This window comes from Prunus mume, linkage group LG5 (assembly GCF_029339155.1).
Source record: "Prunus mume cultivar Tortuosa linkage group LG5, ASM2933915v1, whole genome shotgun sequence".
Lineage (NCBI taxonomy): Eukaryota > Viridiplantae > Streptophyta > Magnoliopsida > Rosales > Rosaceae > Prunus > Prunus mume.
Genome location: NC_142702.1, coordinates 22,451,540 through 22,469,439, shown reverse-complemented (window position 1 = coordinate 22,469,439; position 17,900 = coordinate 22,451,540). Strand labels below are relative to the sequence as shown.

At 36.7% G+C, this 17,900-nt stretch overlaps 3 protein-coding genes across 5 annotated transcripts; 2 read left to right on the top strand and 1 right to left on the bottom strand.

Moving 5' to 3' along the window:
- Positions 1–498: 498 nt before the first annotated feature.
- On the bottom strand, positions 499–5,662 carry LOC103332245 (uncharacterized). Of its 3 annotated transcripts, none has more exons than XM_008234969.2 (10): positions 5,545–5,653; positions 5,210–5,332; positions 3,906–4,040; positions 3,661–3,813; positions 3,382–3,487; positions 2,798–2,983; positions 2,225–2,390; positions 1,641–1,966; positions 997–1,086; positions 499–883 (listed from the first exon to the last, which is right to left on the bottom strand). In XM_008234969.2, the coding sequence occupies exons 3-10, from the start codon at positions 3,918–3,920 to the stop codon at positions 816–818; spliced, it is 1,110 nt and encodes a 369-aa protein (XP_008233191.1). In that variant the 5' UTR covers positions 3,921–4,040; positions 5,210–5,332; positions 5,545–5,653; the 3' UTR covers positions 499–815. The 3 variants fall into 3 exon arrangements, with proteins under 3 accessions (XP_008233191.1, XP_008233192.1, XP_088908620.1); XM_008234970.2 differs by having other exon boundaries at positions 5,613–5,653; XM_089052494.1 differs by having other exon boundaries at positions 499–913; positions 5,210–5,662.
- A 3,481-nt stretch (positions 5,663–9,143) lies between these two features.
- LOC103332247 (DEAD-box ATP-dependent RNA helicase 31-like) lies at positions 9,144–13,807 on the top strand. Its single transcript, XM_008234973.2, has 10 exons — positions 9,144–10,310; positions 10,385–10,491; positions 10,777–10,832; positions 10,977–11,201; positions 11,577–11,783; positions 11,909–11,995; positions 12,071–12,166; positions 12,401–12,616; positions 13,217–13,399; positions 13,493–13,807. The coding sequence occupies exons 1-10, from the start codon at positions 9,211–9,213 to the stop codon at positions 13,718–13,720; spliced, it is 2,505 nt and encodes an 834-aa protein (XP_008233195.2). The 5' UTR covers positions 9,144–9,210; the 3' UTR covers positions 13,721–13,807.
- A 990-nt stretch (positions 13,808–14,797) lies between these two features.
- On the top strand, positions 14,798–17,044 carry LOC148917347 (putative F-box/LRR-repeat protein At3g44810). The gene is made up of 2 exons (XM_089052930.1): positions 14,798–15,801; positions 16,395–17,044. Exons 1-2 carry the CDS (start codon positions 14,935–14,937, stop codon positions 16,563–16,565), a joined length of 1,038 nt encoding a protein of 345 aa, XP_088909056.1. The 5' UTR covers positions 14,798–14,934; the 3' UTR covers positions 16,566–17,044.
- The last annotated feature ends 856 nt before the right edge of the window (positions 17,045–17,900 follow it).

Genomic DNA, 17,900 nt, shown 5'->3' with positions numbered 1-17,900 from the left:
CCTGGTCTTTTCCCTTGGATTCGAAGTCTCATGTTCGAGTCCCTCATCTTCCAACATCACTTGTATCAAAATATTGGTTTTCCATTATGCAAACCATGGATGCAGGAGAGTCTTAACGCTTAAGCTGTTAGAAATAGTGATAAACTGAAAAATAAAAGGTACCATAAGGCTAATTTAATTTCTCCAATTCACGAATTATAAAACCAGCCAAAGCACGTTAAGTTATTTTCTGCAATTAGCATGGCGGGAGGGGTTGAAACCCCAAAAAGAAAGCAGATTTGAGGTTGAACCTTCCTTGGGAGTCTTATTAAGCACTCATTCATTGACAATAAATCAGCATCCATCAAAATTCTGTGTTGTTTGATGAGGTTTTGATCACTATAATAGTTCTCTAGCTAATGTCCTATTATTACCAACATAATGCATATAACATGTCAATTTTCGTAGCATCGAAAGTAAATCGAAATCAATTATGTTCAGCTCTAATGTCCTACAAAATGGGAGAAAAATCAATTTAACATTCAATCAGATTATTATGGCTGCAAATAGATGCCAATTTATCCAAATCCATGACAAAAGCCAATTATGGTCCTCAATGTTCTCAGATACTTTTCAGGGAAAAGAAAATTACAAATGCTAGTGATGTAACAACTTTCCTATCTCTATTCTAATACAGATCAAACTAGCTATCCAGAAAGATTCAGCTGTTGATGACAAGACCCTGAAATGCCTAGTAAATAGATATAACAAGTTCTAACTGATTGATTGTCCTTCCCTAACAATTTAAAGTGAAAAGGGACTTTCCTCACCTTTGTTTAGGGTTTCTCCTCGTCTGATTGAGAGCACGGCGGCCCCGGGACAGAATCAACAAAGAACTCCTCCACTGAAGCAAGGTAAAGCAATTAATGATCTTCTGGGGGTGTATTTGCACATCCAACAATACTTAAATCAGTAAAACCAACAAGCATGTAGAATAACTTATGCAATTCCAATTACCTATACCCTCTTGCTCTGGAGAGTCGAGTAAAATTTCCGAATCAGACGGCAGAAAGGGGGAACCAGGATAGTTTCCTAAGGCTCCTAAATCTGCAAATAAAATCAAGTCAACGCATTAAAGAAACATTAGATATAAGCATTATTCAAAAGCAGCTTTATTGCTAAATTCATGCTTGGATCCAGCATGTCATTATATTTGCCCCGGCATGTAAGACTGAAATGCTATAAGCCTTTCAAACATCTTTAAACGTAAACATATGCTGCCATGGCAACGGCAGTTTTATGTTATTCAGAAGACCATTTACATAATGTAAAATAGGAAAGGGAAATATTCAAAAATTTGTTTCAATGATTCTAAATGTACACTTCCTGCTATGCTTTTGGAGGAAGTTATGAAAGCCTGTCTAAGCTTTTGTAACTTAGCATGAATGCTTCCTGCTATAACTTGGAGACAACTTAAGTGTGACTAGATGGATATTATGTGTGGCCTTCAACAATTTATTCGCTTTCTTTTCTCTGGGAACTTAGCTTGCTTTTATGTATTTGCAACTATTTCCTTTTTAAGATTGAGTATTTGCAACTAATTATAATTAAAATCTCAGACATAATTGTAGATCTGCAAATTGCTCGACACTACAAATTACCTCCCAAGTTTGACAAATCTGCTGTAAGATCTGATAGGCTGAAATTCCACTGAATCTGGTCCAGTGATCTGAGAGAATCCCGAGAATTTCCAGCCCCGCCATCAGGTGCAAGTTGCAACCCAACAGAACTTGCCACATCAGAAGTAAATGTTGTATCAAGCGTTGATGTGTCTACTCCAATTCCTGATATGTCTGACGCGGAGAATGGGAAGTGACCACTGGATGCAACTGATGTAGGACTTACAGGAATCTCTGACATGGATGACATGGCACTGTTTGGTGGAATGACAGGAGCCACATCAGCACCGCTGCAGTCCATCATCATACTTACAAAAAGGAGAAAAAACAGCTGCCATTAGCAACATTTCTATAAAACAAAACAGGATACAGGTGCACAGACAAGCCAATGTCATCCAATAAACATGTTCCCCAGGGAAAAGAACATGCTTGAACAATTGTATTTCTTATTAGAATGGGAAAGGGGGTATCAGAGGAACACAAGCGTCTTTATGGTTTTGGAAACAAATTAACTGTCATGTTAAATAGGTAATTAAAGAGAAAATGGGCAAAGGACAAATTCTCACTCATTCCCAGAATTCATCCGCATGGGATGAAAGTTGCTAGGTGCAGGTACTCCATTAACTACATGACAGTTAGATATTCCACAGCCCATGGAATCAAGATGGGGTTGACCTGCTGCTGGCATTGGAGGTTGCTGAAGGACAGGGTATCCCATTGGTAAGTTGTTAACTGCACTGCAAACAAGCGGCAGTGAGCACTTTCTTTTTTTGGGTCAACTATTATGAAAATTATTATATAGAAATGTCAAATTACACATTACCGCAAACTCGCAGGTTTATATAGATCTGTACCCACAATAGAACTCACAGAAACAATCATGCTTTAATACTCACTATCTAGAATCACATTTTAACTTTTAAAGTCAAGCAAGAGTTTATCCAAAGTTCTAAAGAAGGAAGCACAGCTCTGTTAGCATTGAGAAACCAACTTATGATCCCTATTCCTTCCTTATGCATCCAACAAAGGAGTAATGGTGACAAAGTAGAGCTACTGCTAAAGAGCTTGGGGAAAAAAAAACCATAAAAGTATTAAGTCATGCATTTCCACCACCATGTTACTGCAAGCGGAAAACTTACCAGGCATTGGATGAATCCCATTTTGTATAGGGGCCAAAGGAACCTTTGGAGACATGGGATTATACTTTGAGAGATGATAATGATGCTCCAGTAGATGATTGAACAGGAGGATTTGTTTTTTCAGTTTTAGTCTTATGTAATAAGCCCTGAAAAAGTCCGCATTTTCTTCTTCCAACTTCTGCCATACTGAATCAACAAAATCCAAAAAGAAAAAAAGAAAAAATAGCAAGTCAGCATTTTCTTCCAACTTACTTTTGAAAAGAAAATCATAAGCATGTAGCTTCTCGAGATTACATATTTGTTCATCAATTTCTCTTTGTAAGTAGAGAAAAGGTCATGTATAGTAGTAGTAACATGTCTAGTTATAATCATAACATGTCCAGTTCCACTTCATGGAGTCATGGATCCCTATGCCAAAAGAAAGGCAGCGAGAGAAAATTTTAAATGAAAGTTCTGGAACATTCTATCTACAATAGCTAATGGAAAACAACTACGTCAGTATCATCTTTTAAGAAATCAATCAACTTACAATATAAACATGTAATGGCAGTAATCACAGTATAAATAAGTTTTAAGTTGCCTACCCAAAGTTGTAAATCCAGGATCTATCCTTGCGCGAGTCAAGAGGGTTTTAACTACCTCATCTCTATTCATATATAATTGTAAACACCGCTCTATTAGATTCTGGACCTAAAACGTTCATTTTGCAGAATATTCCATCACAAAGATGAGAAACAGATTAGTCAAGCTACTTCACAAACATTATTTGGGGAAAAAAAGGTAAAGAGTAAAAGAGAATAAAAAAGCAAATGTACAAAAAGGAAAGAAAAGACTGCAAAATTAGGTTGAATTTGATATCTTACAAGTTCGATATCTTGACGTGATACTTTCTTACTGTCATTGCCTGAAGTGGATACAGAAGCTGAATCTGTTGCAGGAGCCTCGGTAGTTTGGTTTTTGACTTCACCTTGTGAATCATGTATAACTTGACTTGAAGATTGGATTTCTTGAGTGCTCTGCACATCCCAAAATAGGACTTTCATATTAGTAAAGAGTAGTATGTGCAAGATATGACACACTAACAACATGAAAAATTATGAAGTGACACCTGTGAGGTCTTCATTTCAGCTGAATGCAGGTGGACCACATGTCTTTACTCTTTAGAATGACTCTGGTATCTTCCAAGCCAAGATCGTGGCCGAATCAATATTTAAATAGCAATGTAAACTAATGCAGTCTTTACCTGGAATGGAAGATCAATGACAAAAAAAGTCATAAGCTTAACCACTTACATACTTGAGTCAATAAAGTCATGAACACTTAAGAACGAAAATACACAAATCCATCAAAGCAAGATCTCTTCTATCAGTAAAAAATACTTAGTCAAAATTTAGAAGCATTTAGATTATAAGTTTCTACAGGAACATAACGATCATAGATATGTTTTGCATTGTGAAACACTCATCTAAACTTTTCCTCTACTAGGCTCAGTGCAAATCATTAACAAAATTTGGAAGTCATTATGGGGTGTTTCATCTACTATATTGGTCAGGAAAATTGGCCACTATAAGCCTGCAAATACACAAATAGTGCACGCAACAATCAGAGAGAGATTAAGCAGACACTTGAACAAAGTTATGTTGAAAGTTGAAAGCCTACATATGGTAAACGCTTAATGTATCATGTTTCAACACATTGCATTAAAAACTCAATTTTATACAATTGAATGAAGATCCCAACTGCTTTATTAATAATAGTTGCCTAGAAACACTCATTTATCAAACTGGCTATGATTTACCACAACAAAACAGCGAATTACTGTCCCAATGACAAGCATTGCTGCTTAAGCAGCTTCCTCTTTTCAATGACACTAACAACACCAAACTTGAATAGATGTATTTCCAATCTGACAAATTTTATTCTGAAATCTTTGGAGTTTTCAATTCTGAGCAACAAAAACAGAATCCAAAGCTTGCTTGGAATTTTATTTTTTGCTATATTCTTTAAAAGGCAAACCAAACCAGCTTTGTTACCACAAAATCCTAGTGTTTAATACTATATAAGAATGCCTTACACTCTCAATAACTGAGAAACTCTACAAAATTTACAAATTTATAAGTACATTAACAAAAAGGTGCAACCTTGTAAATCTCAGGCAGATAAAGAATTTAAGAAACAAAAATAACTTCAATCAGATCTCAGCTTAGTCTATAAAATTTGCTACCTTACACATTACATACAAGCTTAGCCATTAAATAAACTAATAAATATCTTTAGAGAGAAGTAAATTTAAAATTAGAGAGAGACATACAGTCTGCAAACACAGAGAGAGAAAGAGAGAGAGAGAATACACTCAATAAGTTCAAATAATCAATAGAAGAAGAGGTGAAGATCTAACATATAATATATTACCTCACAAACCCAGTTTCCAAATCTCCAAGAAAACAGGCAAAGACACTTTATTTCGACGAATTAAGAAAACCCAGCTGCTCTTTCAAGCTGAAGAGTCAGCAAAAATCCAGCAGAGACCAGTGTCTAGCAGAAAGAAAAAAGCTTCAGCAACTACAAAGAAACACACTTGGAAGCTCAAATTTACAGCTAGCTACTATTAGTTCAAGCACTGCTTAAGAACAACTTCCCCCATCAACGCTTAAAGGAAAATAAAAAATAGAAACATTGGAGGAGGCCCTGGAATGAAATTTACACCAAATGACTGAGGAAAAAGAAAGAGTTGAAAGGTTCCTAACTTGCTAGCTATGACATTATTGTAAAGCTGAAGCGACTTAGAGATGGAGAGAGAGAGAGAGAGAGAGACCTGAAAAGACAAAGAGAAACATAGAAAAAGAAGAAAATCACACACCGAATTGAGATGATATTTGGGTTTGGCTTTTATACAGTTGGGCTTTCTATTTTGATATGTATTTTTTTTTTCCCGGAAAATAAAAATTACGCGAGAAACTTACTCGAAAGGGAAACGTTGTCTAAAAAATTAAAAAAGTAAAATAATATTAATAACGGTTGATATAGGCTTGGGACACGGGGTTTTTCGAGTGTACGGATTTTATTTTAATTATTTGTTGGTGTAAGGAAATTATAATGAATGGGTCACTGTTCGCGGCTCACGAGGCCTCTGTGCCGCAGGCACTTGTCATGGCTCACGAAAGCAGCCTCCTTTTGTTTTCCCGATTTGTTTTATTACTTAAAGGGAATAATAAAACCTTTTTAAAAAAAGGTTAAAGTTCTATTTGTCCCCTTTTAGTGATTTACTGTGCTAATTTTTATGGGACGATTGTGCACTTTTGTATACCCTTTGTAGATCTTTTTTCTAAACTCCCGAATTGCCCCCCAAACTATTATCTAATTTTCGATTTCCCCTTAACTTGGTTTTTACAAACTAACTTTTTTTTTTTTTTTTGGGTATGAACCTTCAATCTAGCCCCCTCCCTCTTCTCTCTCTCTCTCTCTCTCTCTCTCTCTCTCTCTCCCCCCTACGGTAAAGGACAACTATGCCCTCAATATTGACGAAAAAATGGATGAAATGTTTGGAAATTTGACGGTAAGGGGGACATTGGCGAAAAAAATTAGTTCGTATTCTTAATTGAATAAAAACAGTTGAGGGGAAATCGAAAAAATTAAGTGATAGTTTGGGGGCAATTCGGCAATTTACTCTCTTTTTTTAACAGTTCTATAACTACCATTTTACATTTTTAGTTTTCATAGTACTTCTAAAAGAGGGTGAAAGCATTTTCTTGATAACTAAAAACGCTTATGACTACACTTAGTACGACAATTTAAAAATTCTTACGGATCATAAAAATGTTTTTTTTAGAGAAGCACTAATCACTTCCAGGTACTTTTGAAAAATTAAGCACTTAAATTTTTAACAAAAAGTTCGACATTATTGTAATGAAAATGTTTATAACAATAAGTGCTTCATTTAACAACCATTCCAAACGGACCCTAAATCACACGTAAGTCAAAAAGTTGAATTGTTTTTAAATATAACAGACATTATTCAAAACGCAACAAATTGTTGAAAAAATTTAAGCATCAATAATGGAAAAGAGAACAAAATTTATGGGTTTTGCGGTGTGTATTTATAGACCAGTCTTAATAAGATCATATAAGAAAATGACAACAGTGCTGTAATAATGCAAGCTATCCAAGTTGTTCATTGTTGTTTATGTTTCACTCATTTTCTGGCCTCCACACTAAACACAGCATGGTGCATAATTATTTACCCATTATTTTTGTATATATGCATAGGATAGGAGGGAGGGGCCAATATCAGTGTGGTCCAAAGCCATGGAAAAATCTCCTAGCCCATCAAGCTGATTCGTCATTGTAATTTATAAAAGAGATATTCAAGATATTATTCTTCAAAAGGCCAAGGACCACTTTCAGTCATAGTGTCATAGTAAAATAACTTATGGGTAATTATGCATTCCTTATTTGTGAGCGGTAGAGGAGTGCCAAAATCATCCCGTAATACCACATTATTGGTCTGTAAGATTTTAGATTTCGTATCGAATAACCTCTCTAATACCTAATTAAAAAACACGTAAAATATTGAAAATATTTTTTTTATAAGTCAAATTCATGAGCCATATAGATCTCGTTTGTTTTTCTTATATTTATTTTTACAATTGAATAAGTGATCTACAATTGAACATGTTTGTGGGTACTTGGCTGGTTGTCAAACGTGAAAGTTGAGTAAAGGAGATATATGTGTTTGGAAAAACCATGTGACTTGGAATGATGGTTTGGGTACTTTTCTCGACTAAATTTTTGATCTTTGTCTTCCCTCAAGTTAAGACGAGTCTCATCTCTCAGATCAAACTAAGAAAGCAACAATAATTTGTCATACCCTCAACTTAGAGGAAAGAAAAGGCCAACATTTCTATATGGCCGACCAACTAATATGAACTCCATTTACCTACCAAATCTAAGCCACAAATATCTACCAACAGCTGGTAATGTCTTCTCCCATCTTTGTATGTATTTAGAACCATTATTATAATATTATATATTTTATAACGGGATAAATTTTTCATATTAGGGTTTAGATTTGTGTATCGGGTCAATAGTCTGAGAGCCTTTTTGCATATCCATAAGCTGAAAACGGAGAATGGTCTCATTGGCCTGAGAAGATTGAGAAAAATGGAGTTGGAGACAATCCCAAATATCACGCGTAGTGTCGCAGCCAATTGTGGGATGAAGAACAGGCTCAGAGAGAGTACTTGTTAATTAGGAGTTGATCCTGTTGATACCAAAGGGCATGAGCGAGGTTAGGTTGAATGAGAGTGGCGGTGGTGGTGGTCTTTGTATCGGTGATGGGAAGAGTTATAGTAGCAGAGGGTTGGGGATGAGTACCGTCAACAAATTTCCATACATCATGGCCAATGAGAAAGGATTTGATTTGACGAAGCCAGAGAAGATAATTAGAATCGGTAAGTTTGATGAAATGGGAGGAGTTTGGGAGGGAAGACATGGTGGAAGAGGAAGAGGAAGAATCGGTGGACGCCATAGGGGCTGTCGGTGAGGAGAAAATGAGAGGTCGGATCGGGATGAGATAATCCTAGGGTAGAAAACGTGTTTTTGGTATTAGAATAATTGTAAGTATATGTATACAAGTTGTCTAAACACAGTAGGAAAATAATACATGCCAAGATTACAGCCATGTCCTATAAAGAAACTTAAGCATTCTTTTCAACCATGAACACAACAACACAAACTTAGAAAATGATGGTGCGAAGGAAAGCAGAAATTGTCTTTTGCCTGGCTCCTGTTTCAAATTCTAAAAAGTCATTTTTCATGAGCAGCAACGTGGCAGCATCGTATTGGAAATTACTGGTTCAGGTTGAAACGCACTATAGGAAAAAGCAGATTATATAAAAAGTCGTATTGTATGCATCAAGACGTCCAATCTAATTTCTTAGTATGCAACAGACAACTCAGACACACCTCTTGAATCCAAAAAAAAAAACCTCTTTGATAAAAGGTTTTGTTGTGTTTGTTTGTTTGTAGCAATGTTAGGGGCCCGAAGGTTGTTCAGACCTATTAGGGAATTATTGGAGGGAGGCAGGGACCACTTTCATTCATATCATCTTTATCTTCTACCTTCTTTCTATTTCATGCTTATGTGACTTTTGTCCATGCTCTTGGTAATTTTGGTTTTTGCTTTTTAACAACTCAAGAGTCCAGCCTTTGAAAAAGCAAAAAGGACCGGACGTCACTGGTGTGGGTTTATACACACTAGCACTCGACTAAAAACGGTGTCGTTTATGTTTGGAGCCTAAACCCAACCCTATCCTATCCTAAACTATAAAAATGATCACTTGCGTTTCGTAAAACCCTAAACCCTAAATCCCCATTTAGGGGACTTCTCACGCCTTTACACCACAAGAACCTCCATGAAAACGACTTCATTTTCGACTACGTTCATGCCCGTTAGACTCTTACCCCAACTCCGACTCCTCAGCACTTCTCTTCCGGCTACCCATTTCCCACCCATGAAGTTCGCTCCTACCCTTTCGTCCTCTCGGGCTGTGCCCATTTTGTCTCGGGTCTTCCCATTGAGGCTGAGGTACATGGGCTTAGGTTTTCGTCGTTCGTTGCAGATTGAGCGGGCATTCTCGACTCGTGCCTTCCGAGGCCCCAGAACCGGGTCGGGCTCCGAGTTGCCACGTGGGTATGAGAGAAGGGCGGGTGGAGCTTCGAAGAGCTTGATAGAAGACGAGGCTGAGCTCAGTGACTGGGTCAGTGAGTTGAGGAGTGACTCGCCCCGTGGCCGCGAGGACGAATTGGAGGATCGTAGAGGTAGGGTTAGAGAGAGGGGTACTGACAGAGAGTCTTATCCGATGAAAAAGAGCAGGAGAGAGAGTGACTCGGGCGATTTTGGTGAGTCTAGAAGGCGAGATTTTCGGTCCCCAAATCAGTCATTTACGAGAAATGGAGGTATAAGTAAGCGGTTCGATAATAAATCTGAGGGCGATAAGAAAGATAGACCATTTCCACCCAGAAACAATCGCGGGAACTCAAATTCAAGTGGCGAGTTTGGTGATTCGAGCAGGCGAAGATTTCCTAACCCAAATGAATCTTTTTCGAGAAATTCAGGGATAAGTAAGCGGTTTGATAACAAATTTCAGAGTGATGATGATAAGGAAGACGGGTTGTTTCCGCGCAGAAATAATCGCGGGAATTCAAATTTGAAAGCGGATTCATTTACTAGGAATGGAGGTGTCGAGGGTCTAAGAAGAGGTGGAAGAGAGACTGGTAAAACATTGCGTGTGATGGATGATACTGAAGAGGAGGAGGAAAAACCGACCGGTGTTAGGATTGAGGATTTGCTTAGTGAGGAAGAGAGTGATACTGCTATTTCTGATGATGATGGCTATGGAGTATTAAGAGAAAAAAGTGCAACTTCTTTGTTTGGTTCGGATAATGAAGTGAGCGTAAAGGTTTTGCCGAAAAGTTCACCTGGAAGCTCTGACTCTTATTTGAGTGAATCTCGGTATATATAACTCACCATTTCTATAATGAATTTGGGGACACGTTTCTTGTTTAACTTGTTTTGAATGTTTTCAGGTTTGATCAATGTTCTGTCTCTCCGCTGTCCTTGAAAGGAATCAAGGATGCAGGATATGAAAAAATGACTGTAGTACAAGAGGCTACTCTTCCAGTAATACTCAAAGGTTTGTTTCTTTACAAAATGTTGCACAAACTTTACGATAACTACTGTAAAATCCCAATACCCATCTGGTTTTTTTAACAATGGGTCTTTGAGATGACTACTGTAAGACCCCAGTAACCATCAATTCCATTGTTTAATCCGCAATAACCATAAGGTCAAGTTACTTGTGTCCTCATAAGTATGTTTGTTATTTCTTTGTTTATTTTTTAACCTCTTTAGAGTTTATTGTTCTGCCATGTGTGTCCATTTTATTAAAGTCCTTATTCTAATTAATTATGTTTTCTAGGTAAGGATGTTCTGGCCAAGGCTAAAACAGGGACTGGAAAAACTGTGGCGTTCTTGGTATGACACCTCATTTGTGTCTGTCTGTGTGAATGAATGGTCCATACTACTTTTTATTTATTTAAGGCACTGCATTTGTACTGTTAATATATATAGCGGCAGGGGATTTTTCATCCTATTTGATGTTGAAGTTCTTTGTTTCAGCTTCCATCAATTGAAGTTGTTGTAAAATCACCTCCTATTACCCGTGATCAAAAGCGACCCCCAATTCTGGTACTTGTAATATGCCCAACTCGAGAGCTTGCAAGTCAAGCCTCTGCAGAAGCCAATAAGTTATTGAAGTATCATCCTTCTATTGGCGTTCAAGTTGTGATTGGAGGTACAAGACTTGCTTTAGAACAGAAACGCATACAAGCAAACCCTTGCCAGGTAAGATTTTTATCATTGCTGGAGGACTTTGTCATTTACGGTAACGTCCTGTTTTATTCACTTCACTGTCGATCATCAACTGAGCTTATACATTGACAAAGCACTGCAATATCATGGGATAGTTAAGTGGCTTTTATTAAGTTGAATTAAGGTTGAATTGAGAGGGAAAGGTCGGATGAAGGTAGTAGGTTCCATTTACTGGATTCATTCCTATTATTATTTTCACTTAATGAATTCCCAGTAAATTTGATACTGGCTGTTTGCTACGAGTATGCTGTAATAATGGTGCCAACTAAGGACAAAGATGAAAATTCACGTCAACATATACATGCTTATAGACATTTATTTGTGATTTGACACATTAAACACTTGCAGATTCTTGTAGCTACGCCTGGAAGACTCAAAGATCACATTGAGAATACCGCAGGTTTCGCAACTAGGCTGATGGGTGTCAAAGTCCTTGTACTTGACGAAGCTGATCATTTGCTGGATATGGGATTCCGTAAAGACATTGAAAGGATTATTTCAGCTGTCCCCAAACAACGGCAGACACTTCTGTTTTCTGCCACAGTTCCAGAAGAGGTTTCTTTCACTACTTTTTTGTGTGGTAATGTGTTTTTTTGGGGGAAAAAAAAAGAAACTTACATATATATATATATATATATATATATATGTTATATGTGAACATCAATCTTTCCTAATTGTAGGTCCGTCAAATATGTCACATTGCTTTGAAAAGAGATCATGAGTATATCAATACAGTTCAAGAAGGCAGTGAAGAGACGCATGCACAGGTAGGTTCTTTTATATTATGTGTGTGTATATATATTATGTGTGTGTATCTATTCTAAAAAGATGGATGATTTCAGGTCAGACAGACGCATTTAGTCGCTCCATTGGACAAGCATTTTTCCCTAGTATATGCTCTTCTTAAAGAGCATATTGCAGATGATGTTGAATATAAGGTATGCATTGTATTACCACAAACGCCCATGCTGTTGACTTCATGCATCTAAAATTTTGGTTGAACAGTTGATAGTGTTTGTCATTAGGACTACTTTATTGAATCGGTAATATCACGGACTTTTTTCGGAGAGGCATTTATATTACCACCGTTACTACAATCTTGAATAAAACATGTGGTCTTCATCACATTATTGCAATCTTAAATAAAACATGTCATCTTTTATTTTGCATAGGTTCTTGTATTCTGCACTACTGCTATGGTCACACGATTGGTTGCAGACCTTCTTGGTGAGCTGAACTTGAATGTCAGGGAGATCCACTCTAGGAAGCCACAGAGTTATAGAACCCGAGTTTCTGATGAATTTCGGAAATCAAAGGGTCTTATTCTTGTAACTTCAGATGTATCTGCACGTGGGGTCGATTATCCAGATGTTACCCTAGTCATACAGGTAATATGCAATGTCAATTTTACGCTTATGCAGACTTTACTTGACTTCGTGGCCATTTGTCATTGCTTTTAGCATGCAATATTTAGGACTTCGCATTTTAGTTGTTGCTTGTTAGATGCATGCTTGTGACTCATTGACAAGGTAAAAAAATATATCTTGTTGCTTTATTCCTCCTTATGAATCTTTTACAGAGTTCCTAGGCATTTCAGAATTGGCATTTAATTTGTAATGCAAGACTGGTTACTTTATTGGGACATTTTGGAAAAAGCAAAAGGATTGAGAAATTTTTTAAAAGAAGCAAAAATGGACAAAAATGCCCTTATTTATTTTTAGATTTCCTAAGGAATCCAATACATTTGCATGTCTTTGATTTGAAAGTTGAGTGGTTTTTTTGTCTTTTTTAAAAAAGCTTTGGCTTTTTCCAAAAGTGAAAAAAAATTTATGTCTAAAACCTAAAAAACCTTACTTTATTTGAACTAGACTTGAGTTTCTTTACCTCTGTTTAAGCCCCAAGGTTAGTTTCGATAGATATTTTTCGGAACTTCAGCTGTCGCAGATTTAAACCCAAGCTTCCCCCTCCCCATTTTGTTGCAATCACAGGTGGGCGTGCCAGCTGATAGACAACAGTATATACACCGACTTGGTAGAACCGGTCGTAAAGGCAAAGAAGGGCAAGGAATATTGTTACTGGCTCCTTGGGAGGAATTCTTCTTGTCCAATATTAAGGATTTGCCAATAAACAAGGGTTCCGTACCTTCAGTTGATCCAGACACTACGAAGAAGGTGGGTTTCTCCATCTCTCTCAGTTCTCTCTTCCCATTTTCCTCGAAGCATACAGTTTTATCCAAAATTAAATGTTGGCATTGTATCTAACAGGTGGAACGAGCGCTATCCAAAGTGGAGATGAAGAACAAAGAAGCAGCGTATCAAGCGTGGCTTGGGTATTACAATTCAAATAAGAAAGTGGGGCGCGATAAGCATAGGCTTGTGGAGCTTGCTAACGAGTTTAGCCGAAGCATGGGGCTGGATAATCCTCCAGCGATTCCCAAGCTTGTTCTTGGCAAGATGGGGCTTAAGAATGTCCCTGGATTGCGTTCCAAGTAGTTAGCAGCTTCGGCTGTTGATTTGATTGCCCCAATTACTACTTGTTGACAACTGAAAAACTATATCAAATAGAAGAGATTTCTTATATTTTACGTTTTCCATTAATTTTGTATTTGAAGTTTAACCTCTGCTTCTGCCATGCACGGCTAACAACACGAAATTAAACATATTAGTTGAAAAATCTGGCTAGTTTTAAGAAAACTTATTTTGTCAACTAATAAGAAGTAATAAAAGAACGAATGCATTGCCAAGGCTCTAATCCGCGAACCCAATGTGCCTTTAGTCCTCATTTGGAAGCTTGGCTCCTTTGTTAATTTTATTTCTGATTTCTGCAAAGGGAAACAAAAAAAAATTCGGGCAATTGTCCATTTTCAGTTTGTAAAAAGAGTTTTGGGTGCTGATGGCCGTTTGTCTAATGACGTAAGTCCTTCATTTTGTTGGAGGTCATGGGTCTCATGGTCAACAGTTAAAGGACTAGATTGTAACATATAGATGCCCGATATTAACTACCATTAACTATTATTTTATAATTGTGAGTTTTTATTTATTTATTTTTATAATAATATATCCCAATTGGTTTCAATAAAGTTATCTTTCTTTGATGAAAAATAAATAAATATCCCGATTGCTTTGGGTTTTCTATATTAATTTAATAGGATAATATTAATGTTGATTCTCCTATTTAAAATTGATTTTCATGTAGAGCCCAGTATATAAGGGGCGTTCAACCTACAACTTCATATGCGATTTTTTGTCAACCACTCAACTCTCTCTCTCTCTCTCTCTCTCTCTCAAATTCTTAGATGTTATTGCAGAGCCGCCACTGCTTCCGTGGGAAGGAGAAAACGAGTGCGCAGGGCAAACCCAAACACAAAGAAGAAGATCTATATCAAAACGCCATGGTGACCAACCAAAATCACAGGCCTTACTTGCCTGACGACATGATCTACCAAATTCTCCGACGTCTCCCCACCAAAGCTGCAGTCCGGACGAGCTCTCTTTCCAAGCAATGGGAAGGTGTCTGGTCTCTCCTTCCCTCGCTAGATTTCGACGAGGGCGGCGACCCTGACAATTAGTTTCGCCACAACGACGTCGTTGACAGCGAAAACTTACTTCGACATAAAAGGTTCGTCAACAACATCGTGGCAAAGTGTTTGGAATATCGTCAAAAACACAAGAAGCAGAAAGATGTCTTAGATAAACTGAAAATCCACATGGAAAGGTACTCAGCTAAAGACGACGTAACTCTTATAAATAAGTGGTTGGACTTTTCATTTGAGAGAGGTGTGAAAGAGTTAGATATCTGCCTCAGAATTAGTAAGTTGGATTGGAATGCTTTGGATCATGGGTTGTCGTTTTACTACTGCATATCTCGGAGGACCTTTTTTAATGCAAAATCTTTGACTGCTCTAACTTTGAAGCACGCGAGAACAAAAAACTATAACCACACAGACATAGCTGTGCCTAAGCCCACCATATACACAAGCCTTCTTCCCTCTTTGAAAACCATGTGCCTCAGAAATGTCTTCTTCGATAACCATGCTCTCTTCTCCTTAATTCGGTGGGAGTGCCCTTCCATCGAGTCCTTGTCACTAGCTGCATGTTCTTTTGAGGATTCCCTATTTATTGTTTCAAGTTCCAGTCTCAAATCCTTGGAGGTTAAGTGTTGCATGGCTCGGGAAGTTGAAGTCGATGAATCTGTGAATCTTGAATGTTTTACCCTCGTTTCAATACAATTTCCGCTTGAGAGGATGTACCTGAGAAAATCTGATAACTTGAGATATATCGACATCTATGCTCAGCACTTAAAATGTATGTTGTTAGAAGGATGCCATCAAAGTGTGAAGGCCACAATCTGTACTCCAAGTCTACTTTATTTATATTTCAGTGGTTGTGTGAGTTACTCCAATTTTCATGTGAAAGCTCCAAATTTAATGTTGGCCAGAATTGGACTTTGGGACCTTTGGGACGAAGAGATATTCCCCATCGATCGCCCGTGGAAACATTTTCCTACCCTAAGAAATTTTCTTAAAGAATTCGGTTGCAGCAAATTATTATCTCTCATTCCTCGTGATTTTAAGGTATTTATATCTATGCCTATATGCTTGATAAGTTTGGTTTTGAATAGTTTTCAATTTTTGTACATATATAGATAGGCAACTTGCAATTTTAGCGTCAATTTTATTCCTAATTTTTTCTTCAACCAATTTAGAATTTAATTACATTAATACAAATTTATAAATAAACCCAATCCTAAACATGTATTTATGAAAAAAAAACTCAAACACTATTTAAACATAGAAACACACCCAAAATCAACCCCAAAATCAACAATTGTATATTTTTTGGGTGTGTTTATAAATGGGTTTTGAGTGTGTGTAATGATGGGTTTTGGGTGTGTTTATAAAGTGTTTTGGGTGTTGGTTTTTTTTATAATTTCAGCCTCCATTTTGGGTGTTTTAGTGAAACTTCCTTAAATTAAATAATAGCCAACCGGGATAGAGACGGCAAGTTGAATGGCTAGTCAACCGGGCATAACCAATCAACCAGCCTCTCTATCCGGCAACTAAAAACTAAAGGTGGCTTGTATGTGTATATTGTAAGTTGGTTGTTCAATTACTCCTTATGAATTGATGGTTTCCTTCTTTATATTTGTTTGTTGTGGATGGTGCAGGGTCTCATCTTTCCAGAGAATTTCAAAAAGACCTTCTCTTCACCTCTGCCTCATTCGAGAGATGTTGCAATCTATATGTTGAATGCTCCACCAGAAGCGACAGAAATTTCTGAGTTCAAGGACTCCTTGGATTGGGTTGCACCTTCTGCATGCATACAGTGGTATTTCTAAAAGGTTCCATCTTAGTAGATAACTTGAGTTGTCCTCGCTTCACTAATTTATTACCAAATCAGACTTCTCTCATATTCCCAACTTTATCAATTTGTTTATTTTATCATATTCTTCTATAGTATATTATTATAAACATGAGATTAAGATGGGATCAATAACTAAACTATATATAGTTAAATAAAGGAAACTTGTTTGGTAAGAAAAATTGAAAACTGTTTAAAATTTGTTTGGTAATTGTTTTTAGTTTTATGTGGAATTTGAAAATAATCAAATTGGGAATTTGAGGTCATAGACTGAAAGTGCATGTTAAGAAAGAGAGTTAAAGAATTCAGCAGATGTGTGAGTTGGGATGTCCTAGATAATGAGTTTGGGATTGGAGTGCAATGTATGTATGGTGATGTAAAATCGGTGATTGAGAAAGAAGAGTTAAAAAATTAAAAACTAAAAATGAAATCGTTATCAAGGCCCTTATTTTATTATATTCTTCTACAATATATTATAAGCATGAGATTATGATATTTATTTTACCCTTTTTTTACTATTAACTTAAAACCATAAAAAATCAATATATGTCGTTGATTTGAATTTTAAAAAAAGGACTAATGAAATTTTACACTATCAAGATTTGGAATCATACTCAAAATGGGCCACATGATTTGAATTTTAGAATTTGACCAATATACACCCTTCGCCAATTTGAAAAAAATTAGTCATACATAATGGCATATGCATATGTACAGAACAAACAACAATACAAGAAAGTAAAGACTGGATTGTTGGAATTTTTTGGTAATACAAGTAACAAATCATTTAAGAGATTATGCAAGGATAAGAGAAAGAGAATTTTGGAATTGGAACTCAGAGGTCTAGCTTTAGATAGAAGTCCTAGACTTGTTTACAAGCTTAATTGCCCACTTGGTGGTTAGCTTACCCACCAAAAGGAAAGGCTAGAAATAGCCAATACACATACCACCTATGTGGCCTCCTAATAGTCATACAAACAAAAACAGCAACATTAAAGTTTCCTACAAAACGGCTCAAACTGAATTTTCAGAGAATTATTACTAGAGTTTCCCACAAACGTGGCTCAATCTTTCTTTTTTTTTTCTTTTTTTTTTTTGGTGTCTTATTGAAAATTTTGTAAAAAGTAGGCGTATTAAACATGAGAAATACGTGCGTACGTGTATAATATATTATTAAATATGAACATGCTAGAATCTTTATATGGGCAATAACTCTGGAAAAGTAAAAAAATGAAAAAAGGACAATAGAGTAATGGCCTAATAGAAATACATAGGGCTTGAACTATGGAGAAATTTAATTAGGATACCCAAA

Excerpts from the sequence above, each read along its gene's own strand:
- LOC148917347 (XM_089052930.1), top strand. The coding sequence starts at position 14,935 with ATGGAAAGGTACTCAGCTAAAGACGACGTAACTCTTATAAATAAGTGG. Across the intron at positions 15,802-16,394 it reads TCATTCCTCGTGATTTTAAG|GGTCTCATCTTTCCAGAGAA; the intron begins GTATTTATATCT and ends TGGATGGTGCAG.
- LOC103332245 (XM_008234969.2), bottom strand. Across the intron at positions 3,488-3,660 it reads CACGTCAAGATATCGAACTT|GTCCAGAATCTAATAGAGCG; the intron begins GTAAGATATCAA and ends TGAACGTTTTAG. Across the intron at positions 1,087-1,640 it reads AGATTTGTCAAACTTGGGAG|ATTTAGGAGCCTTAGGAAAC; the intron begins GTAATTTGTAGT and ends TTTTATTTGCAG.
- LOC103332247 (XM_008234973.2), top strand. The coding sequence starts at position 9,211 with ATGAAAACGACTTCATTTTCGACTACGTTCATGCCCGTTAGACTCTTA. Across the intron at positions 10,833-10,976 it reads GAAAAACTGTGGCGTTCTTG|CTTCCATCAATTGAAGTTGT; the intron begins GTATGACACCTC and ends TCTTTGTTTCAG. Across the intron at positions 13,400-13,492 it reads ATCCAGACACTACGAAGAAG|GTGGAACGAGCGCTATCCAA; the intron begins GTGGGTTTCTCC and ends TGTATCTAACAG.